The sequence below is a fragment of the Orycteropus afer genome, unplaced genomic scaffold, assembly GCF_000298275.1.
Source record: "Orycteropus afer afer isolate SDZICR_OR568_19922 unplaced genomic scaffold, OryAfe1.0 scaffold00160, whole genome shotgun sequence".
Lineage (NCBI taxonomy): Eukaryota > Metazoa > Chordata > Mammalia > Tubulidentata > Orycteropodidae > Orycteropus > Orycteropus afer.
In genome coordinates, this window is record NW_006921747.1 from 5863856 (window position 1) to 5888825 (window position 24970).

Consider the following 24970-nt stretch of genomic DNA (forward strand, 5'->3'; position numbering starts at 1 on the left):
TTTGGGGCTCTGCAGCGTAGTGCCTAAGGCACTTGACTGCTAACCAGAAGGCTGGTGGTTCAAACCCACCAGCCACTCCTCAGAAGGAAGGCTGGGCAATCTACTTCCGTAGTGATACTGCCTTGGAAACCCAAGGAGAGGTCGCTATGAGTTCGGTCTGACTCGACGGCACATAACAACAACAACAAGAAGCTTTCTTAGTCCATGTGCAAGGCACTTTACCCACAAATGGCTACTTAGTACTGCTTTCATGTAAAAATGATTTTGAAATCTCCTACTGTAGTCCTTCTGAAAGCATAGCTCCAAGATCAGCAGCATGAGCATCACCTGGGAGCTTGTTCCAAATGCAGGCTCTCAGTCCTCATTCCAGACCTGCTGAATCAGGAACTATGGGAGTGAGGCCCAATACCCTGTGTTTTAACAGTTCTCCAGGTGATTCTAAAGTCCATAAAGTTTGCAAATTATTGCTCTTCTAGAAAATCACCATCATTACTACAACAACCTTGATTTCATATGAACATGGTGGCCAGATAAAGTCCAGAGTATAGTTTTTGGTTGAACTAGTGTCTAAGACTGACTCAGCTTTTTATTTACTGTGTGACCTTAAGCAAATAACAAAACTCCTTTAAGCCTCAGCTTCCACATCTGTAAGGTGGGTATTATTATAGTACTGACCTTACAGGAAACTTGAGAGAATTAACTGAGATGATGCATAAGAAGTTCTTCACACATACTACATGTTCAAAGAATGTTAGTTGCTGTTGTCATCATTTTTACCATTACATGTCCTCTCTCAAAATGCTTTGAGAAAGCTTATAATAAGGAGATAAATATTTAGGCACACGGGATAGCTACAATAAAGATTTTTTTAAAAAAAGAAATGACAATATCACACAGAGAAAGTCGACAGAGTGAAAGTTGGAACTGTCACTACAATTGCCCTCTAAATTTAAGTCTGAACTTTCTTGTGGGTCAGAGCAAAAAGGGAAAATGCAGAGGTCACATGGTTCCCAATGCCAGCAAACAGAGAGGTAATGGCTCTTCAGAGGAGACATCATGTCCTCAACACACCAGCTCTGAATTCTAGAAGTGATCTCGTGGGCTTTTGTATAAAGTCCCTGCATAACAGGAGAGAATCACTCTTCTCCAGCAGGACTTCATGTACTGACTTCTTCAATTCTCAACAAAAGCCAGGGGCAAAGGCCTTAGATCCCAGAAGATGAGAGATGTTAGACCTACTTTGGGTGTCGGATGTCAGGAAGAGAGCGATTCAGGGAGATTTTATCACTGACGTAGATGTTAAATCCATTTTCTCGGTATGCCTGGTCCACTCTGTCAGCATCAGTCATGGGATAAGGTCTTCCTTGTTCTCCATTTCCTGGAATCAAAGAGAAAATTCTATATTGCTAATGTCATAGCATACATGAGAATACTGTGTATGGGGTAGGGGAAGATGGATGAAAAACATGATTACATTGCAAGATAGAATTTTGTATTTAGATACAGAGCAAACAAAAAAATGCAACGTACTGCTGTTGAGTTGGATGCGACTCATAGCAACCCCTCCTTGGGTTTCTGAGGCAGTATCACTCTGGAAGTAGATTGCCCAATCTTCCTTCTGAGGAGTGGCTGGTGGGTTTGAACCACCAGCTTTCTGGTTAGCAGTCAAATGCCTTAGGCACTATGCCACCAGAGCTCCCTAGATATAGAGAGTTTTCAGGGGGAATGACTATTATTTGAGATGCTGCTGTTGGGCACTTCATGCACTTAATTCTTATGTAATCTCCACATCAACTCTGTATGGTGGATATTAGAACTTGCATTCTACAGATGGATAACCTGAGACTTGGAAAGGTTGTCAAGCCAAAACTGTGGGTTCCAAAGTCCATGCTTCCTCCACTCTACCAGGAGCCCCAGACAGCCCTGTCTGTGGAGGCTGATCACCTGGACAGAAAGCCCAGTCTACCATAGATGAACGGATCAACCTTGGGCAAGTCAGCTACCTCCTGAAGCTACAGCTTGTTTCCCTCTGATACTCACACAGCATGTTTGGAAGAGTGAAGTGAGAGGTTGTGCATGAAAGCTTTTTGTAATTTATGAAACACTATATAGATATGAAGAAATATTATAATTACTCTCCAAGTAAGGAAAAATTTGTACTTCAATCAAAACTGCCACAAATGCTAAAAGATGCTTTGGTTTTTAAGCAAGCAAATTAGGATCTGCCTAGCCAAGGACAGGACTGCCTGAGAAGTACTGCTCTGAGACATGGATATGGATGCATAAAGTGCTCACTTTTCTCTCTCTGCACAGTCCGTGTGGGAAATGAGTCCCTGATCTCCAGGATCTTATTCTCAGGATTCCCAGGGTAAATATAATGAGTGATAATGTTCATACTAACTCCTGCCATTAGCCAAGGTGTTGAAGAAATGGCAATGAAACCATCTGATTAAAAACTGCATCTTTGAATATGATTCAGCCATAAAACAAAAATGAATTCCTGATCCACGTTACAATATACATGAACCTGAGAGAAATAACTAAGTCCAAAATGACAGATAGTATATGATCCCTTGTCTATGAAATATCTAGAATAGGGAAATGTATACAGAACAAAGTCTACTAGAGGTTACCAGGACAGAAGGGGAGGGAAAAAGGAGTTATCGCTTAGGGGACACTGAGCTTCTTTGTTAATGGTGATCGAAAAATTTGGAAATGAATAGTGGTGATGGTTGAATAACATGATGAACGTAATCAATGGTACTGAATTGTAGATGTAAAAAACACTGAGTTTGGCAAATGTTTTGTCATATGTATTATTTTACAATAATAAAAAATAAGTGCATCTTCCAGACCTTGTGGTCTGAGAAACACCTCCACTTTATTTGGAAAGTAAATGTTGACAACATCATCTTGACAGCAAAGTGTAAGCTAAGAGGAGGACCCCAAAGATTGAAGCTTTCTCAATTCAGCCAGATGAAGGAGGGAACCCCAGCGTCAATAACTTGTAGTGCTCCATGATAACACACTGCTGGCTAGTACCTGGTACTGATTCTGGGAGAGTCACAAAAAGAGCAGAAGGGAAGATTAAGGCGGGCAGTACAGAGGAGTTCAGGTGCTAAGGCCAAGAAGAGCAGAGTTTGGAGCCCAGCCTATATTCCCTTGGATTCCCAGCTACGACATCTTGGGCACGCCCTTAGCCTTTCTAAGTCTTGGGTTTTGCCACTTACATTAATTAAGATCCATGTGATGAAAAAGGAGGTAATGCAGACCAAGACGCCTGGCACACAGTGCTCCACAAACACTGGTTCCTGTCATTACTAATAACATCTCTGTTGCTTACTCTTTTCTTGATGAAAACCACTGTTTTAACAATTCTGGTATAACTGGCCAATCAGCTCTTTTCAAATGTTTCCTTTTTCAATTTAAGCAGACCCCTCCCCTTTCATTTGAAATCACTAGCATGCATAAAAATGTATGCCATGTCTTTAGACTACTCTGGCCCATCAGTTATTATATCAGCTCTATTCAGAGGTTTGTTTTAATCTGATTTCGTCATCATGTAATTTTGAAAAATTAATAGCCACAGGGGGCCTTTAACTGAGATAAAAACGAATAAAATACCACTCCCTTGCATTGATTGCTACATTGCTTTCCAGTACTGCAAAGCTACTTCATGTCCATCACTTTATTTGGTCACCTTCAAAACACCATCCTAAGGTTGTCAGAGTAGGAAGCATAAGCCCTATTAACAAATGAAGAAACTAAGGCTCAGAAAGTATGGAACATATCTAAAGTTGGCTGGCAAATAGTGTCAGAGCTGGTCTCCTGACTCCTCATCCATGCTCTCCCAAGAGAATTCTCAACATTATATCTGCACCACATCCACCTCAATGTTTCCCAACTGCCCAGTACAAGAAGGACTACTCAAAAGACTAAATGGCCAAAGAAAACTTTAGCCGAAGCCAACATAATGAATCCAACCTATGACTGTGCATGGCTGTGTGTGGTGCTGGGTCATCAGGGATCAACTTTGCTGTCCAGACCTGGGTTCAAATCCCATGTCCGTCTTTTTCTCACTGTGTGACTATAAGCAGGTTACTCTACCTCTTGAGCTACAAATCCCTTCTCTGTCACATGGGCCATGAAGGCTGATGTAGGGTTTCACTGAGAAAATGCACAAAATATACAGCATGGACCTTGCTCACAGCAGGTGTGCAATAAATGTTGGCTCTTTTTATAATTACTGTTCACTTTAGTAGTAAAATACGGCATGAATAGGAGATATTTTTCTATCACCCAGTAAAGGTAGCAGGGAAGATTTCCTGTAGGCAGGGAACCTGGTGATGTGAGTGGACAAAAGACTCACCTACCAGGGAAAGACAGGGTTTTGGGAATCAGGAGAAGGTATGGCAGCAGTAGAGGTCCAGACACCCCTGCTAAACACAAACACAGATCACACATGCACATGTAAAAGCTCCATAGGACCTGTCATGGATGATTCTGCCTTCCATACCTACGCGTTGGGCATCCCTTCTGATGGCCTCCTTGTCGTGCCAGTCCTTCAGCTTCTGCCTACCACCCAAGGAAAGGATCTTCTGCTGCCGACTGTGTGAGCCCTTAACAAGAAAAAAGAAAAAACTATGAAAAAGAAGAAAGGGAAAATAAATCTGAGTAACACAGACCTAGAAATTATACTACCTAAGGGAACTTCTTAGATTAATTGAATTTATTTGTTCATTTATTAGTTCACTTAATGAACTCTATATTCCTTGGTTAGTGCTACCATCTGCCAGCTAGGTGTTGCAAAGATTAGAAATATGACAGGAACACAGTGCCCACCTTCCTGGAACTCAACCAGCAAGTGAGAAAAGAGATGGGCAGACATCCCTTTTACCCAAAGAAAATATTGGTAAGTATAGTGCTGTCAGAGGAAATACAATGAAAGCCACAAATGCAAACCACATGTGTAACCAATAATTTTCTAGTATCCACTTTAAAAATATAAAAAGAAACAGATGCAATTAATTTTAATAATATATTTTATTTAACCCAATATATTCGATAGTCTATTATTTCAACATGTAATCAATATAAAAGTATCAAGGTTTTTTTCTTTTCTATAACAAGTCTTTTTTTCCCCTCTTTTTTGTATATTTGTTTTCTTCTTTCTTTCTTTTGTGGTTTTTTTTTTTTTCCGTAATTTGTGATTTGGGTGAAAGTTTACTGAGCAAATTAGTTTTCCATTCAACAATCTATATACATCCTTACTACAATTTCTACACTGTAATAGCGTTCTTCCTACTTCCTCCCTAGGCCCACTCCTTCCCTTTGTTTGCATACCCTCCTTATACTACTGTTCACCTTATAGGTCTGGCCATCATTTGGCTGCCAGTTGAGATACACAGGTGGTAACCAGTCTTAGAAAACAGTGTGTATCACATACTTACGACAGTACATCTCAGTCTGGGCTAGCACATGTGGCTAGGGCAATGTGCTGGACCATGCTGGACAGGGCAGTGTAAGTGAATCTTCTGTGATAGGCCCAGAGAAAGTGATATGAAAATTGTTTCCACCTGGAAAGAGTTTCATTGGGACGAGTGTACTGTGGGTGGGCCTCAGACAAGTAGAAATGTGCAGCAGGCAGGGCAATCTGCCTGGGCTAAGAATATGAGGTGTGGAGACCAGCAAAGCAGGTCTTGGCCTGAAGGGGCACTGAGTGCAAGGCAGAAAGTCAGGTCTCAGTAACCTACCTCTGCAGGCCTGCGGGCCTGGTCCCAAATAGGGTGAACATATGGCAAATCTATGCTGAATGTACAAGCAAGCCACCGAATGACTAAATGAGGAAAGGAATATGCAGCAGCCACAAGGGAAGCATGAAGTAGAGGTTGAGCTCTGAGGGGTTTATTAAGTGTCTGGGGAGGTAAACCCTCCTTGTGGGCCCATTAGGAAGTGTTTTCTCTAATTAAAGGGGGGTGCATTCCAGTGTCTGGGGTTATGTGAACACATTTGATACTTTTCCACAGACAACAGTCAAGTGTACAGACCTAGCCCGTGGGCTGAGTTAGATCCTTCCCAAGGTACTACCACTCCTCAAGGTTATTTAAATAGTTATTTAAATATTTTCTGCACTAACCTAAATAAGAACAGGTTTTTAGATCACCTTGCTCATTAAAAATCCTGCAGACTTGTTCTTGCCACTGTGGCATGCAGGATCCAATAGTCCCATTTCCTGTATAATTAACTATGAAGGCCCTGAACATGCAGTGTGCTGGAGCATCAGCGCTAAAAAAAACAAAACAAAAACAAAAAAAAAACACGTGAATAAAACCATCCCCGTGACTGTTTATTAAGTCTCTGGCTGATCCTTGCGTTAGCAGATTTTCCACAACAGCTCAATATCCTTACTACAGCTCCAATGATAATAACAATCCTTTGCATTCTCTTTCCTACAGACCACTCTGAGTTGCAAGAAGAAAATTCTGAAAGTTGGTGTGCTAGATATCTAGGTCAGAGAGGAAAAGGAAACGGCAGAGACACAGGCCACGTGCCTGCAACCAGTTAGCTGGGTTCTTAGGAATCACAGAGGTTGAGCTGGAAGTTCCTTAAGGGACCATCTAATCAGTGCAGGGGTGTTTCTGCTTGGTGCAAACAGTTAACATGCTCAGTTACAAAAAAGATTGGAGGTTTGAGTCCACCAGAGGTGCCTCAGAAAAAAGGCCTAGAGATCAATTTCCAAAAATCAGCCATTGAAATCCTTATGGAGCACAGTTCTACTCCGGCATACATGGGATTACCAGGAGTTGGAATGACTCACTGGCAAATGTTTTTTAATCAGTTCAGAGGTTTCCACTGGGTAAACTACAGTTCTTCAGGAGACACCTCAAGTGTTGCCCTGGGAAGAGGGAGGCTGAGAGAAAGGGCTTGCCTCTCCCAACTCTCTAACGAGTATAGGAAAGCTTCTGTCTGTTCTATATACTGGGATCTGTGTGGTATTTCATTTGAAAAAAAATTCCTCTGCTAAAAACAAGCAAATAATTAAAACTCCCAAACAAATAAAAATACAGGGAAGCTGAGCCCTGGGAAGAGCCATAAACCTGCCCAAGATAATATTCTGATTCTCCAATGTAAATGTTGAGTTGTCAAGGACCACACAGCTCTTTTCCCAGCTCTATCTCCCAACTGCTTTCTCCTTGTGCCCTCCCCAAAGTCAGAGAATTTTAGCTGATCACTGTAGGTGATTGGAGGGATTGAAGGGGCTCCACAAACACAGCCTGCCTTAAGGGAATGCTCACACCTGAAGCTGTGGTCCTCAAAGTGTGGTCCTCAGAAGCAGCAGCATCTGTAAAACCCGGGAACTTGTTGCCAGGTATTGTAGAGTTGGCTTCAACTCATAGTGACCCTATGCACAACAGAATGAGATGCTGCCCAGCCCTGTGCTATCCTCACAATCTCTGCCATGCTTGAGCCCATTGTTGAAACCACCATGTCAATCCATATTGTTGAGGGTCCTCCCCTTTTTCATTGACATTGCACTTTACCATGACACATGATCAAGGTAGGTGAGAAGCCTGGCCACTCTCACTTCTAAAGAGCATTCTGGCTGCACTTCTGCCAGGACAGATTTGTTTGTTCTTCTGGCAGTCCATGGTATTTTCAATATTCTTCAACACCACAATTCAAAGGCATAAACTCTTCTTCAGTCTTATTTACTGTCCACCTTTCACATGCATATGAAGTGACTGAAAATACCATTGAGTTAGGAGCACAATTGTCTTCTTTGCTCATATCTTTGCTCTGTAACACTTTGAATTAGTCTTTTGAGGCAGATCTTCCCAGTATAATATGATGTCTGATTTTCTGATTGCTGCTCCCTTGGGTGTTAATTGTAGATCCAAGTAAAATGAAATCCCTGACAACTTCAATCTTTTCTCCATCTATCGTGATGTTGCTTATTGGTCCAGTTGTGAGGATTTTTGTTTTCTTTATGTTGAGGTGTAATTCATACTGAAGACTGTAGTCTTTGATCTTCATCAGTAAGTGCTTCAAGACAGCTTCACTTTCAACAAGCAAGGCTGTGTCTTCTACATATCTCAGGTTGTTAATGAGTTCATCCAATACTGATGCTGCTATATGATATAGTCCAGCTTCTCAGATTATTTACTCAGCAAACAGATCAAATAAGTATGGTGAAAGGATACAGCCCTGACACACACTCTTCCTGATTTTAAACCATGCAGTATCCCCTTGTTCTGTTGTGACTACATCTTGGTCTATGTACAAGTTCTTCATGAGCACAAGTGTTCCAGAATTCCCATTCTTTGCAATGTTTTCCATAATTTGTTATGATCCACACAGTCGAATACCTTTGCATAGTAAACGAAACATAGGTAAACATTTTTGTGGTATTCTTTGCTTTCAGCCAAGATCTATCTGACATCAGCAATGATACATTCCTTGTTACACATCTTCTTCTGAATCCAGCTTAAAATTCTGGAAGTTCCCTGTCAATATGTTGCTGTAACTGTTTTTGAATTATTTTCAGCAAAATTTTACTTATGTGTGATATTAATGATATTGTTCGATAATTTCCACATTGTTGGATCACCTTTCTTTGGAATGGGTACAAATATGGCTGTCTTCCAGTCAGTTGGCCAGGTAGATGTCTTCCAAATTTCTTGGCATGAAGAGTAAGTGCCTCCAGTACGGCATCAGTTTATTTAAATATCTCAATGGGTACGTCATCAATTCCTGGAACTTGTTAGAAATGCAAATTCTTGGAAGCCCCAGATCTCCTGAAGCAGAAACTCCAGGAGTGAGCCCAGCCATCTGTGTTTTAACTAGTCCTTCATGTGATTCTGCTATAAACTTAAATTTGAAGGCTACTGTACTGGTTTAGAATGAAGGAGCTCTGGTGGTGTAGTACCTAAGGCATTTGACTGCTAACCAGAAAGTTTGTGATTCAAACCCACCAGCCACTCCGTGGAAAGAAGACTGGGGAATCTTACTTCTGTAAAGATTGACCGCCTAAGAAACCCAAAGAGATTGCTATGAGTTGGAATTGACTTGATGGCAGTGAGTTTGGTTTTTCTGGTTTAGTTTAGAATGAAGGAGGCAATAATCGTTCCTGCTCTGTGCTAGTCAGATCAAATCTGGGCTGTTGTATCCAATAAGGAGTGACACACTTGTTCTGGCCAAAACCTGAGGACTGTGGTCACCTACAAACACAATTTGGTAGCTTTCTAGGTTTTGTTTTTTGTTTTAATTGCCCGTGTAAAAAAACCCAGAGAGCTTTCACATCAAAACTATCATGATTATTGGCTTCACTTGAAAACCTATCTGGCAATATTGGGCTGAGTTCTCTCAGTTTCCAAGCTGGTAACAGGTAGCCACTGCCCTGTTGGATGGAGGTCATGTTTCTCCAGTTTGTCACAGTCTTCACTATTCCTTGGTGCCTTTCATAAGACTCTCATCTCTCATTTGCACTGTCTGTCTGACCCTGGTGACCAACATGCTGGAATATAAAGGAATGTATCCTGGATGGAGATTAGAAACTATTGTGTGAAGACTGAAACATGACAGCTCCTAGCCCTACATGTATTCCTTCCATCTTCTTTAGATGCTTCCTGCATCATTCAATATTTTGCCCATGGACTCTCTCAATATTACATCTCAAGGCTTGAATTTTTTTCTTCAGTTTTTTCAGCTTGAGAAATGACAAGTATGCCGAGCACAGTTTTCTAACTCCAGGTCTTTGTACATTTCATTATAATAACTGACTGTGTCTTCTCAAGCTGCTCTTTGAAATCTTCTGTTCAGCTCTTCAGAGTCACTGTATGAAAAAGAATTGATCAATGTTCATCTATTTCAGGAAGTGGCATATGATCAAGAACCAATGGAATTGAAGGAAGTCAAAGCTGCACTGAAGGAATTGGTGAAAAACAAGGCTCCAGGAACTGATGGAATACCCATGGAGTTGTTTCAACAAATGGATGCTGCATTGGAGACACTTACTCATCTATGCCAAGTAATTTGGAAGACAGTTACCTGGCCAACTAATGGGAAGAGATCCATATTTGTACCCATTCCAAAGAAAGGTGACCCAACAGAATGTGGAAATTACCTAACTATATTATTAATATCACATGCAAGTAAAATTTTGCTGAAGTTAATTAAAAAATGTTTGTAGCAGTATACTGACAGGGAATTTCCAGAAATGTAAGCTGGATTCAGAAGATAACATGGAATGAGGGATATCATTGCTATGTCAAATGGATCTTGGCTGAAAGCAGAGAGTAACAGAAAGATGTGTACTTGTGTTTTATTGACTATGCAAAAGCATCCAATTGTGTGGATAACAAATTATGGATAGCATTGCAAAGAACAGGAACTCCAGAAAACTTAGTTGTGCTCACGGGGAACCTGTATATAGACCAGGAGACTGTCATTCAAACAGAACAAGGGGACAATGCATGGTTTAATATTAGGAAGGGCATGCACCAGATCGTATCTTTTCACCATACTTATTCAATCTCTAAACTGAACAAATAATCTGAGAAGCTGGACTATATGAAGAAGAGCATGGCATCAGGATTGGAGGAAGAGTCATTAACAACCTGAGACATGCAGACGACACAACCTTGTTTGCTGAATGTGAAGATGACTTGAAGCACAAATTGATAAAGATTAAAGAATACAATCTGCAGTGTGGATTACATCTCAACATATAGAAAATAGAAATCCTCACAACTGGACCAATAAGGAACATCACGATAAATGAAGAAAAGATTGAAGTTGTCAAAAATTTCATATTAGTTGGATCCACAATCAACAACAATGGAAGCACCAATCAAGAAATCAGGCATCATATTTCACTGGGCAAATCTGTTGCAAAAGACCTCTTTAATGTGCTAAAAAGCAAAGATGTCTCTTTGAAGACTAAGGTGTACCTAACCCAACTCATGGTATTTTCAATAGCCTCATATGCATGTGAAAGCTGGACAATGAACAAGAAAGACCAAACAAGAGTTGATGCTTTTGATTGTGGTACTGGCAAAGAATACTGAAAGTACCATGGACTGCCAGAAGAATGAACAAATCTATCCTGGAGGAAGTGCAGCTAGAATGCTCCTTGGAAGCGGGAATGGTCAGACTTTGCCTCACCTACTTTGGTCATGTGGTTAGAAGAGACCATTCTCTGGAGAAGGATATCATGCTTGATAAAGTGGAGGGTCAGTGAAAACAGGAAGACTCTCCATGAGATAGATTGACACAGTGGCTGTAATGATGGGCTCAGGCATAGCAAGGATTGTGATAATGGTGCATGACTGGGCAGTGCTATGTTCTGTTGTACAGAGGGTTGCTAAGAGTCAGAGATGATTCAATGGTACCTAAAAACAACAACAACAACTCCTACATGAAGACTAGAAGCCCTCAAGGAACACCAAAAGATTGATCTTGTTCTATGAGGCCCTGAGGCTAGAGTGCCAATGGCAGAAGTTACTGAATGATTGCGGGGTTGGCCTAAGACAAAAAAACTCCAAAAGCTGGATTTGTCCTAGGATGTAACAAGATGATGTGAAGATTGTAATTTGCCTGACCTTAGAGGTGGCCTAAGGAACTCTGGTGGTGTAGTGATTAAGGCATGTGGCTACTAACCAAAAAGTCAGTGGTTTGAACCCACCAGCTGTTTCACGGAAGATGAGGCAATCTGCTTCAGTAAACATTCACAGCCTTGGAAACCCAATGGGGGTTGCTATGAGTTGGAATCAACTTGGTGGCAGTGAGTGAGTGAGAGGAGGCCTGGAATAGGGTGCTGACTGTTCTCTAGGATGGAAAGTAAGGGAACATGTGCTGCATGAGAACTAATGCTTCTCAGGTTTTAATAAGCATTACAATCACACGAAGATTTTGTTAAATGCAGATTCTGATGCAGCAGGTCTAGGTTGGAGTCTGCAACTCTGTATTTCTAACAGCCTCTCAGGTGCTACAAGAGACATTTTGTGTAGCAAGGGTTAAAGAACCAGATGGTATTAAATGGATTCCAGCTCATGGCAATCCATGTGTGTTAAAGAAGAACTCTACTCTTTAGGGTTTTCAGTGGCTCTGGTGGCGAAGTGCCTAATGCATTTGACTGCTAACCAGAAGGCTGGCGGTTCAAACCCACCAGCCACTCCTTGGAAGGAAGGTTGGGCAATCTACTTCCGTAGTGCTACCTCCTCGGAAAACCAAGGAGGGGTCACTATGAATTGGATCTGACTCCATGGCAGTGGGTTGCATTTGTTGTTGTTGATTTTTCAGAAATAAATCGCTAGACCTTTCTTCAGAGGTACCTTTGTGTAGACTAGAATCTCCAACCTTGCAGTTAGTAGCCACATGCATTAACCATTTGCACCACCCAGGGCCTCTGTAACAGGGTTACCAGGTGACCTTTAAAGGACATTTCAAGGCAGAAAGTCACTGTTTCCTCTATATGTTTGAGAAAGTCTTTTCACACTACTGGGAACAGGGAATGGGATTGAATCTCAGAGTCATGACCTCATAGAATAAAACTCTTTGGATCATGTTCCCAAAATGAAACAGTGAATTACTGAACTGACACGGCTGGAAACTAAGAGAGTTTCACACCTATAGCTTCTACTCTCTCTACCGCCTTTGCCTTAATGACGTGCACACTTCCTTCCCTCCTTCCCCGGATCTGCAGAGTTGACCTATGCTGTGTTAGGTGGTCTCATTAGTTCTTACATTTTCCCACAAGAACTCTGGGGCTTGCTGACACATGGAGTTTTGAATGTCTAAGCACACAGCTTCTACAGGTCCTGAGAAATAGAACTAAGCAGCTGCTCAGAGACAATTAGTTCACTCCCTATTTTAAAGGCAGGAAAACTGAGGCCCCCAAAGGTCAAGCTACCCAACCAAGGTCACACAAGGAGACAAGAGGATAAGAGCCAAATCCTTTGATTCCCACTATAAACTGGCATCTTCTCACCAAACCACTTTGATACCTGTTATCAAAATTTGATACAGGTATCATTCAAATTTCATTACCTACATTGAAAAGGTATTCAATAATACGTCTGTATTTTTATAGGAGAAAACAAAACTGGTTTCAATCTTAAAATTGAAAGTATTTAGAACCAGAAGGCTCTCAATCTTACCCACAAACCTAAACAAAAATTGTGGTAAATTTCAGATGGTTCAGAAATTTCCGAGGACAGCCACAGAGTCCCTAGAGACAGTGAAGATTAAGAAACCCCAGACCATTCAAACAACCAATTGTTTATTGACGTCCATTGTGGGTTAGGCACTGTGGTAGACAAAGGGTTACACACATGATAAGACAGACGCTGTGTAGGCACTTACACAGCCACGTTAGTCTCTCTCAAAGGGTGGTAGTTAGGAAACCTGGCCTCACTCTGAGCCTACTAAATCAAAGAATCTAGAAACATGAACCCACGAAGATGTGTTTTTTAACCAATCCCCCATGTGATTCTGATTCACAATGAAGTTGGAAAACCATTTTTCTAAATCCAATTGCCTCATTTTATAAATATGGAATCTGGGGTTACTTTTGTAAAAGGGACTTGCCCTAAATTCTATAGCCTATTAGTCCCAAAGACTAAATCAGACTGGCTGGTCACTCCTGAAGAGCTTCTTGAGGCAGGGGTATGTCTGTTTTGGCTCTTCATTGTGCATTTCTAAGTTAATACCTGGCTCATCTTGGTCCTCAATAAATATCAGCTGAATGAATGAATGCTCATCAGTGAGGTAGGTAGGTCTAGTTTAATGACTCAGAGCATTCTGGTTCCAGAGTTGGGTAGGTTCCAATTACTGAGTAGGTGGCTCTAACCCAGTTTCCTCAAGGGACAAATAGAGAAAAATAACAGAATAACAGTACCTACTACTGGGCATTGCTGGGAGGATTGAATGAGCTAATCTATACAATGCATTTAGCCAGCACGTGACACAAAGTTAGTCCTCTCAGTAAAGGAGGGATACTATTAATACATTACTTCTAGAGAAAGTTATAAAAACAAGGTATGTTCTGGTGTTTGTGATGGCTATTTTTTTGGGACAGGGAAGGGCATAAGAATCTAACAATAAAACTGAGTCCTGCCCTCTTCATCCCCCAAAAAAACCAAACCCACTGCTGTTGAGTCAATTCCAACTCACAGTGACCCTACAGGACAGAGTTGAAGTGTCCCATAGGGTTTCCAAGGATATAAATCCTTATAGAAGCAGACTACCATATCGTTCTCCCATGGAGCAGCTGGTGGGTTTGAACCAATGACTTCTTAGTTGGCAGATGAATGCTTTAACCACTGTACCACCATGGATTCCTGGGTCCTGTACAGGCAACCTATTTAACACCTGATCTGATTCAACTACTAAGAGGATTTAGAGTTTCCTAATTAGGAGCTCTGGTAGCATAGTGGCTAAGACACTTGCCTGCTAACCAGACGGCTGGCGGTTCAAACCCACCAGCCACTCCTCAGAAGGAAGGTTGGGCAATCCTACTTCCATAGTGATACTGCCTCGGAAACCCAAGGAGGGGTTGCTATGAGTCGGGTTTGACTCGACGGCACATAACAACAACAACAATTAGGAGGAGGTCACGTTCCCATGCAGAAATTTAGTGTTCCTCAGGAAAGGAAAAATTCTTAGTTACAGTGGCATTCTACAACAGAAACAAATGTCTCAAAACCTTTAACAACAAGGAAAGTAGGAACAATGCTTTTCAAGAGACAGTAATTCTTATGCAATAACAATCACTTAATATTATGTAGAAAAGCATGTCTAGGATTTTAATCCAGAGGTAATTTTAAGTTTGATTCTATAGACTCAAAGATTTGTCTATAAAAGCTGTGATTATGTTCCTTCAGCAATCATCTTTCACTACTTTTCTTCCCCTCAGTTTCCAGATGTCCTTTTGCTCAGAGAGCGAAGGGGCTGGGAAGGAGCATGGGAAGAGAAGTGAGGGAGAGTTTGTAGAGGAGGCTGGCAGAATTAATATGGAAATCACATTAAACAATAAATTGGAAATGGATTTTGACTGACTGTTCTAAATAACTGCTTCTGGTATCTGCATGCTTTTACTTAACATTCCACTAAAAGAATCGATTAGTGTTCAAACAGTCACACACTCACACACACAAATGGAATTTTAATCTTTTGTTTAATCACTATTTAGCGTGCCCGGCACCCTTTGGAGGGAGGGAAGAACTGCAGTGAAGCAAGCCAACTGTATTCTGCAAAGAAGAAAGATTTGTTAAAATGCATACTCTAATCCCAGGACTGCAGACTCTGCAAAGCCAGCTCAGCAAGGACACTTGCATCTCTGGCCGAACTGGCTAGTACCTTCAAAACAATGGAAGGAGGGCTGTGTGCTGTAAAATGGCAATGCTGGAAGGAAAACTGAACAGGTTATCTGCTTCATCCAGGGTCTGAGGATGTATTACAAATTATAGACCAGATTCAGCTGTAATTTTTTGGATGGCTCATACCCCCTCCCTGCTCAACTAGCACCTATGAAAATGCTAGACTAATTTTGTCTTGAGGTTTAAATTAAATATCTATATCTATCTGTCTATCTTCGGAAGGAAGGTTGGGCAATCCTACTTCCGTAGTGATACAGCCTTGGAAACCCAAGGAGGGGTCGCTATGAGTCGGGTTTGACTCGACGGCACATAACAACAACAACAACAAAATCTGTCTATCTATCTATGTATCTATCTATAATTCCAAACATCTATTTACCTGCTAAGTAGATTATTTTAATAATCTTCAAACACACACAACCCAAAACACCTTCTTCAAAATTATCATCAAAGTTATATTCCCAAAAGCATAAAGTTACTTTAAGCAAAGAATTTAGACAATTGGTTAAATGGACTTTGAGTTCATGAGCTTTGAAGACATAGCTTGTTTGTTTGTTTGTTTATTAATTTAATCCAACAAATGATTACTCAGAGTCTACTATGCCTGAAAACTGTGGGGGAGACAGATTTTTATAAGAGTCAAAGACTAAATTCTACCTGGAATAATCAGGAAAGCTTCCTATAGAAGCAGAGTATTTGAGAGGAGCCTGTTAGGATGAGTAGGATTTTAACTGGTAGCAACGGGGTGAGCCTTGATCTAGAAGGAAAACATGTACAAAGAAGTGAATGGCCCTATTTACCAAATGGCAAGAAGCCTGGTTTGGCTGAAGTAATTGGGTACAAAAGACAGTCAAGAGCAATGAGACTAGTAAGATCTTGGATAAAGTGGGAGAAAAATGTGGAACAAAACTCAAAATCAAAAAAAGGCCTAGGCTTACTGGTGAAATCACTAAGACTGTGGCCTCTAGTCACCCTTTCAGCTTGGAACTGAACTCACTTCCATGGCTTCAAGCCAAACAACAGACAGGCATATAAGATGAATATTTATACCACTTAGGTACACTACTTAGAACAATCAACCATGGGAGATCAGGAAGGCAGCATCTACACAGGGAGATAGCTCAGAAGGGGGGAATGCACAGGAAAGGAGGACACCAGAGGGAAGAAGTGGGAAGAGAGCTGTAAATTATGGGAAAAGTTAACCAGAGGGAAGAAGTGGGAAGAGAGCTGTAAATTATGAGTGTTGACTGCAATCAATGTCATGAAACAAAATGTGTATGAATTATTGTATGGAAAATGAATTTGCTCTGTAAACTTTCACCCAAATCACAATAAAGTGGGGGGGGGGAGAGGGAAAAAAGAGAGAGAGAGAGAGAGAGAGAACAATGAGACCAGGAAGAGAGAGAATCTGCACCAGAATTGGAGGGTTTTGCATTTGAGCTGTTTGGCAGTTGGGAGCCACAGAAGGTCTTTGAACAAGTAAGGGGGTGAACCAAAGCTCCAGAAATAAAAAAATAAAAATATCTTACTACTTGGCTGGGCCTGGTTTTGAGTAGCTAGGCAGCTGGATGTAGTTATTCCTCAGGATGAGACTGTTACCAACTCTATGGTGGAAACTACTGCAGCACCTGAATAGCTGCCTTGGGGATGTGGTTGGTTTCCATTATATAGGAAAACAGATTTGAGAAAGGTCTCTGAGCTTTTTGGCATGTTTGGACCCTGCATGTAGCAGAGATTTCATTTTCATTCAGCAGCCTGCCATATGGTCTGTGATCTTCAGATTGTTCCTGGACTTCAACCAGTGGCCTGCTGTGTTGTTTGATAATTTTGGGACTATGCCATTTTATTCATCACCTTTGGGTCTGTCAGCCTCAGCAGCCAGCAGCTATCTGAGTTAAAAGAAGCCTCTAGCTACAGTGAGCCAGGAGCAAGAGGCAGACCTGAAGCCCAAGGTAGAGGGGATTTCACCAAGCCCCTAGAGCTAGCGCTTTGAACTCAGATTTCTAGCCTCCTAAATTCTAAGACAATAAACTCCTGTTTGTTCAAGCCATATGTTTGTAGTATGTCTGTTACAGCAGCACTAGATCACCAAAACACTACCTATCTACTTCTAATTAATATCAAAATTATCCTCATCCTGTGAGAGAGATCCAGGGAGAAAGACAATTTTGTTTTCATTCAGAGAAAATGTTTCCCACTTGTAGGCTGAGGGACATTCTTACTCCAGGCAAGAGGGAAGTCACTGGCCAGCCCAAAATTTGGACTTAATGAGGCTTATTTGACTCAAGTTCCATTCAGTAGGCTGTTGATTTGGAAAAACCCACCATTTGCTAAAACCAGGACCAAGATGCATGAGAAAAAGAATCAAACCTAAAAGGTTTCCTCTATGAATGGGGAGTTCCAGTGAGATGGCAGAATAGGCAGACAGACTGCACAGATTCTCTTCAGCAAAGAAAAGGGGAACCAATTAACACAGATACAGAAGATAATCCTGGAGCCCTGAGCTTTGAGGATAAGGACACAGAAGTGGACTAAACTCCAATTTGCAGAAGAACCTGTATGAAAACACCGAATAAAGAGACATATGGAGCTGCGGTCTGTCAGCAAGAGCCTGATGGCACAGACAGCTTACATACTGCCAAGGGGTGTTAGGACCTAAGAATTAACCTAAAAATTGGCCCTGCTAGCCAGGGGCTGCACAGAGGACTGCACTGGTGGCTAGTGAATAAAAGGGAAAGCAGCAAGAGGAAGGTGGGCTGAGCTGTGGACTTTTGCCTATCTGGAGGGCACAGCCATTTTGAATGTTTACAAGCAGTACGACCATTTTGGATACTTAAAGTGACAATATTCTTCAAGACTCTGGGGACTTAAGAATAGGCTCCACTTGCTGGGAATCAAAAGAACATTCCAGACACAAACAACTGGAAAGCTTCACTTATTGAGAAAGCCAGTGATTAGAGGCCAATTTATAGCAATAAGTGCATACATCAAAAAAGAAGAAAGAGCCAAAATCAACACCTTAACCCAATACCTCCAACAATTAGAAAAAGAAGCTCTAGAGTAGCCTACACACACCAGAAGAAAGGAAATAATAAACATTTGAGCAGAAATCATTGAAACAGAAAATAGAAAGACAAGAGTTAAAAATCAACAAGATTAGAAGCTGCTTTTTTAAAAAAGAAGATTAATAAGACTAACAAACCACTGGCAAATTTAACAAAGGAAATGAGGGAGAGAACACAAATACCATGAATAAGAAATGAAATGGGCAATGTCACAACAGAGCCAACTGAAATAAAAAGGATAATATCAGGATACTAAGAAGAAATGTACTCTAACAAATTTGAAAATCTGGAAGAAAAGGACAGATTTCTAGAAACACACCACTTACCTAAACTAACACAGATTGAGGTGGAAAAGTGGAACAGATCTGTAACAAAAGAAGAAACTGAAGAGGTCATAAAAAAATTACCAACACAAGAAGGTCCGGCCCAGACGGTTTCACCAGAGAATTCTACCAAACACTCAGAGAAAACTGACACCAAGCATAATCAATCTATTCCAAAACATAGAAAAGGATGGAATTCTCCATAATTCATTTTATGAAGCAAGCATAACCCTGATATCAAAACGAGGCAAAGAAATCACTCAAATGGAAGACTACAGACCAATATGTCTCATCAACATAGATGCAAAAATCTTCAATAAAATAGCCAATAGACTCCAACAACAAATCAAGAAAATAATTAATTAGGACTAAGTGGGGTTCATATCAGGTATGCAAGGATGGTTCAACATCAGAAAAACAATCAATGTCATCCACCACATAAATAAAACAAAGGAAAAAACCACATGATCATATCAATTGATGGAGAAAAGGCATTTGATAAAATCCAACACCCATTCTTGATCAAAACTCTCAGCAAAATAGGAATAGAAGAGACATTCCTCAACATAATAAAGGGCATACATGTAAAATCAACATGCAACATTATTATCAGTGAAGAGAGATGGAAACCATTCCCCTTGCAAACAGAAACCAGACAAGGATGCCCTCTATCATCATGTCTATTCATTACTGTATTAGAAGTCCCAGCCAGGGCAACAAGTCAAGAAGGGAAATTAAAGGCGTCCAAACTGGTAAAGAAGTCAAAATATCCCTGTTTGCTGATGATATGGTCCTATACCTAGAAAACCCAGGAGACTCAGTCAAAAAACTACTGGAACTAATTGAGAGATTTAGCATCGTGGCAGGATACAAGATCAACATCCAAAAATCAGTTGGATTCCTCTATACCAGCAAAAAGATTGCTGAAAAGGAAACAAGGAAATAATACCATTTACGATGTTGTTGTTGTTGTTGTTATGTGCCATTGAGTTGGACCCGACTCATAGTGACCCCTCCTTGGGTTTCTGAGGCAGTATCACTACCGAAGTAGATTGCCCCATCTTCCTTCTGAGGAGTGGACGATGGGTTTGAACAGCCAGCCTTCTGGTTAGCAGTCAAGTGCCTTAGGCACTATGCTACCAGAGATCCTACCATTTACAATAGCTACCAAAAAAATAAAATACTTGGGAATAAATCTTACCAGGGACACAAAAGACTTGTACAAAGAAAACTATAAAACACTACTTCAAGAAACCCTAAGAGATCTACATAAATGGAAGAACATACAATGCTCATGGATAGGAAGACTGAACACTGTGAAAATGTCAATTCTACTCAAAGCAATCTATACATTCAATACAATCCCAATCCAGATCCCATCAACATCCTTTAAGGATGTGGAAAAACCAATGACTAACTTTATATGGAAAAGAAAGAGACCTCAGATAAGCAAAGCACTATTGAAGAAGAACAAAGTAGGAAGCCTCACACTGAGGTCTCAAAACCTACTATACAGCCACATTAGTCGAAACTGCCTGGTAGCATGGTGCCTAAGGCACTTGACTGCTAACCAGAATGCTGGCTATTCAAACCCACCAGCCACTTCTCAAAAGGAAGGTTGGGAAATCTACTTCCATAATGATACTGCCTCAGAAACCCAAGGAGTGCTCATAATGAGCTGGGTACAACTTGATGGCACATAACAACAACAACAATATATGGCACAAATAGACTATCAAGTATAACCCAAAATGTAAAAACAACAGAAGAGAAACTAGATGAATGGGACCTTCTAAAAATTAACTTTTATGTGCTTCCAAAGACTTCTCCAAGAGTCAAAAGAAAACCTACAAATCAGGAAAAAAATATTTGGCAATGACATATCTGACAGGGGACTTATCACCAGAATTTATAGAAAACTCCAACAAAAAGACAAACAATCCAAGTAAAAAATGGGCAGAAGACATGAATAGACACTTCACCGAAGAGGATATTCAGGCGGTCAACAAACGTATGAAGAAATGCTCATGATCATTAGCCATTAGAGACATGCAATCAAAACAACAATGAGATACCATCTTGCCCCAGTACTAGTAGCAAAGTTCAACAAAACAGAAAATAACAAATGCTGGCGAGGATGCAGAGAGATTGGGACTCTCATACACTGCTGGTGGAACTGTAAAATGATATAACCATTGTGGAAAGCAGTATGGCGATTCCTTCAAAAGTTGGAATTAAAAATACCATTTGACCCAGACATTCCATTACTAGGTATATATCCTAAAGAATGACAGCCAGGACAAGAACAGATACATACACACGCATGTTCATCGCAGGACTATTTACAATAGCCAAAAGATAAAAACACCTACTTGCCCATCAACAGAAGAATGGATAACCAAACTATGTTACATACACACAACAGAATACTACACAACCTTAAAGAATAACAGAGAATCTGCAAAACATTGCATAACGCGGATGAACCTGGAAGACATTACCAAAAAAAAAAAAAAAGAACCATACATACTGCCATCGAGTTGGACCCGACTCAAAGTGACCCCTCCTTGGGTTTCCGAGGTGGTATTACTACAGAAGTAGATTGCCCAACCTTCCTTCCAAGGAGTGGCTGGTGGGTTTGAAGCACCAGCCTTCTGGTTAGTAGTCAAATACCTTAGATACTACGCCACCAGAGCTCCCTGGAGGACATTATGCTGAGTGAAATAAGTCAATCACAGAAGGAAAGATATTGTATTAGTGTGTTATTATAAAAAGTCAGGGAAAGGTTTATACATGGAAAGAATTTTTCTTTGTTGGTTACCAAGGGTGGGAATGGAGGGAAGGGAACACTTTCAGATAGGTAAAGTGAAGTATTGATTTGGGTGAAGAGAAGGGCAATGTATCAAATATGAGTGATGAACACGATGGCATTGGGAAAGAGGAAGACATAGAGAGGTGCATGGGAAGTACAGACAACAAAGATGAACCAACCTTTTTGGACATACAGTACTGTGTTGTCAGGAAAGGTAAACAGGGATATATGGTTGGATAGATGGGATTGACAACATGGATAAATTAAGTCTTTCAGGACCTCCATGTGCTAACATGGCACGACTCAAATTGAGGAGAAACAGCTGCAAACATCCATTAATAAATGGAACATGGAATGTATGAAGTATGAATCTAGGAAAATTAGAAGTTGTCAAAAATGAAATGGAGTGCATAAAGACTGATATCCTAGGCATTAGTGAGCTGAAATGGATGGGTTTTGGACATTGTGAATCAGACAACCATATGATCTACTAGGCCAGGAACGACGGTTTAAAGAGGAATGGTGTGGCATTCATCATCCAAAGGATGTTTCAAGATCTATCCTGAAGTACAATGCTGTCAGTGATAGAATAATATCCGTATGCCTACAAAAAAGACTCGTTAATACTACTATTATTCAAATTTACACACCAATCACCAAAGCCAAAGATGAGGAAATTGAAGATTTTTATCAACTTCTGCAGTCTGAAATTGACCAAATATGCAATCAAGATGTGTTTGTTGTTTGGAATGCAAAAGTTGGAAACAAAGAAGAATCACCGGTTGTTGGAAAACTTGGCCTTGGTGATATAAATAATGCTGGAGATCGCATGATAGAATTTTGCAAGACCAACGACTTATTAATTGCAAATACCTTTTTTCAACAACACAAATGGCAGCTACACATGTGGACTTCACCAGATAGAGTACACAGGAATCAAACTGACTACATCTGTGGCCAGAGGTGATGGAGAACTTCAATATCTTCAGCCAAAACAATGCCAGGAGCTGATTGTGGAACAGACCATCAACTGCTCATATGCAAGTTCAACTTGAAGTTGAAGACAATTAAAACAAGTCCAGAAGAGCTAAAATATGACCATGAATATATCCCTTCTGAATTTAGAGACCATCTAAAGAATAGATTTGATGCATTGAACACCAATGACCAAAAACCAGAAGAATTGTGGGAAGACATCATGAGCATCATCCATGAAGAAAGCAAGAGGTCACTAAAAATACAAGAATGAAAGAAAAGACCAAAATGTATGTCAGAAAAGACTCTGAAACTTGCCTTTGAGCAGAGTAGCTAAAGCAAATGGAAGAAATGATAAAAGAGCTGAACAAAAGATTTCAAAGAGCAGCTCGAACAGGCAAAGCCAGTTTGGTTACTATAACCAAATGTGCAAAGTCCTGGAGTTAGAAAACCAAAAGGGAAGAATACACTCAGCATTTCTCAAACTCAAAGAACTGAGGAAAAAAATTAAGCCTCAAGTTGTAATACTGAAAGGCTCTATGGGTAAAATATTCAATGATGCAGGAAACAACAAAAGAAGATGGAAGAAATACACAGAGTCACTGTATCAAAAGAACTGGTCAATCTTCATCCATTTCAGGATGTGGCATATGTTGAAGAACCAATGGTATTGAGGGAAGAGGCCAAAGCTGTGCTGAGGGAATTGGCGAAGAACAAGGCTCCTGGAATTGATGGAATATCCACTGAGATGTTTCAAGAAATGGATGTCCTTCTGGAGGCACTCACTAGGTTATGCCAAGAGATTTGGAAGACAGCTACCTAGTCAACGGACTGGAAGAGATCCATATTTGTACCCTTTGAATAGAAAGGTAATCCCACAGAATGTGAAAATTATTGAACAACATCATTAACATTGCATGCAAGTAAAATCTCACTGAAGATAATTCAAAAGCAGTTGCAGCAGTATATTGACAGAGAACTTCCAGAAATGCAAGCTGGATTCAGAAGAGGACATGGAACAAGGGATAGCATTGCTGATGTCAGATAAATTTTAGCTGAAAGCAAATACCAGAAAAATGTTTACTTATATTTTATTGACTATGCAAAAACATTTGATTGTGTGGATCATAAAAAATTGTGGATAACATTGGGAAGAATGGGAATTCCAGAACACTTAATTGTATTCATGAGGAACCTGTATATAGACTAGGAGGCTGTTGTTTGAACAGAAAAAGGGAACACTACATGGTTTAAAATCAAGAAGGGAGTGTGTCAGGGTTGTATCCTTTCACCATAATTATTCAATCTGTATGCTGAGCAAATAATCTGAGAACCTGGACTATATGAAGAAGAATGTGTCATGTGGACTGGAGGAAGAATCATTAACAACCTGAGATACGCTGACAACACAACTTTGCTAGCTGAAAAGTGAGGATGACTTGAAGTACTTATTGATGAAGATTGAAGAATACAGTATGGATTACATCTCAATATAAAGAAAACAAAAATCCTCACAACTGGTCCTATAAGCAACATTATGATAAATGGAGAAAAGATTGAAATTGTCAAAGACTTTACCTCCTTGGTTCTACAACTGACACCAATGGAAGAAGCAGTCAGGATATCAGACGACGTATAGCACTGGGCAAGTCGGCTGCAAAGGACCTCTTTCAAGTGCTGAAGAGCAAAGATGCCTCCTTGAGGACTAAGGTGTGCCTGACACAAGCCATGGTATTTTCAATGGCCTCATATGCATCTGAGAGCTGGACAATGAATAAGGAAGACTGAAGAAGAATTGATGCTTTTGAGCTGTGGTGTTGGCAAAGAATGGTGAAAGTACCATGGACTGCTGCTAGAAGAACTAACAGTTTGGTCCTGGAGGAAGTGCAGCCAGAATGCCCTTGGAGGCAAGAATGGCCAGACTTCGTCTCACATGTTTTGGTCATGTTGTCAGAAGGGACCATTCTCTGCAGAAGGATGTCATGCTTGGTAAGGTGGAGGGTTGAGGAAAGAGGTGAAGGCCCTCAATGAGATGGATTGACATGGGGGCAGTGGCGATGGGCTCAAGTATAGCAAGAATCATGGAGCTGGCTAAGGACCAGGCGATGTCTCGTTCTGCTGTGCATAGTGTCGCTATGAGTTGGCCACGACTCAATGGCACCTAACAACAACAACAACAACCGATGGTTGGACAGGCTAAATATTAGTATGTCTGTGCAGGAGGGAGTGTGCCCAAGACCATATATAGAGTTGGCAGGCAATGTTTCTACAAGTGTATTGCTGCTATGTTCTGTAAGAATTTCCAGGTACATAGTAGACCTGACAAGGGACTAGGTTGTAGTCACATCTTGGCCACAGCCAGCTACCCAGAGGGAGTGAGTAGTTGGACTGGTGTGCTTAGAACCATAGTCGCAGGGG

At 40.7% G+C, this 24970-nt stretch overlaps 1 protein-coding gene across 1 annotated transcript in view; it reads right to left on the reverse strand.

Moving 5' to 3' along the window:
• GALNT10 (polypeptide N-acetylgalactosaminyltransferase 10) overlaps positions 1–24970 on the reverse strand; it is a 514012-nt gene that overhangs the window by 275634 nt on the left and 213408 nt on the right. Inside the window, exons 2-3 of the mRNA XM_007946422.2 lie at positions 4517–4619; positions 1240–1378 (exon numbers count right to left, since the gene is read on the reverse strand). Of these exons, the coding sequence (XP_007944613.1) occupies positions 1240–1378; positions 4517–4619 (242 nt within the window). The remainder of the gene's footprint in view (positions 1–1239; positions 1379–4516; positions 4620–24970) is intronic.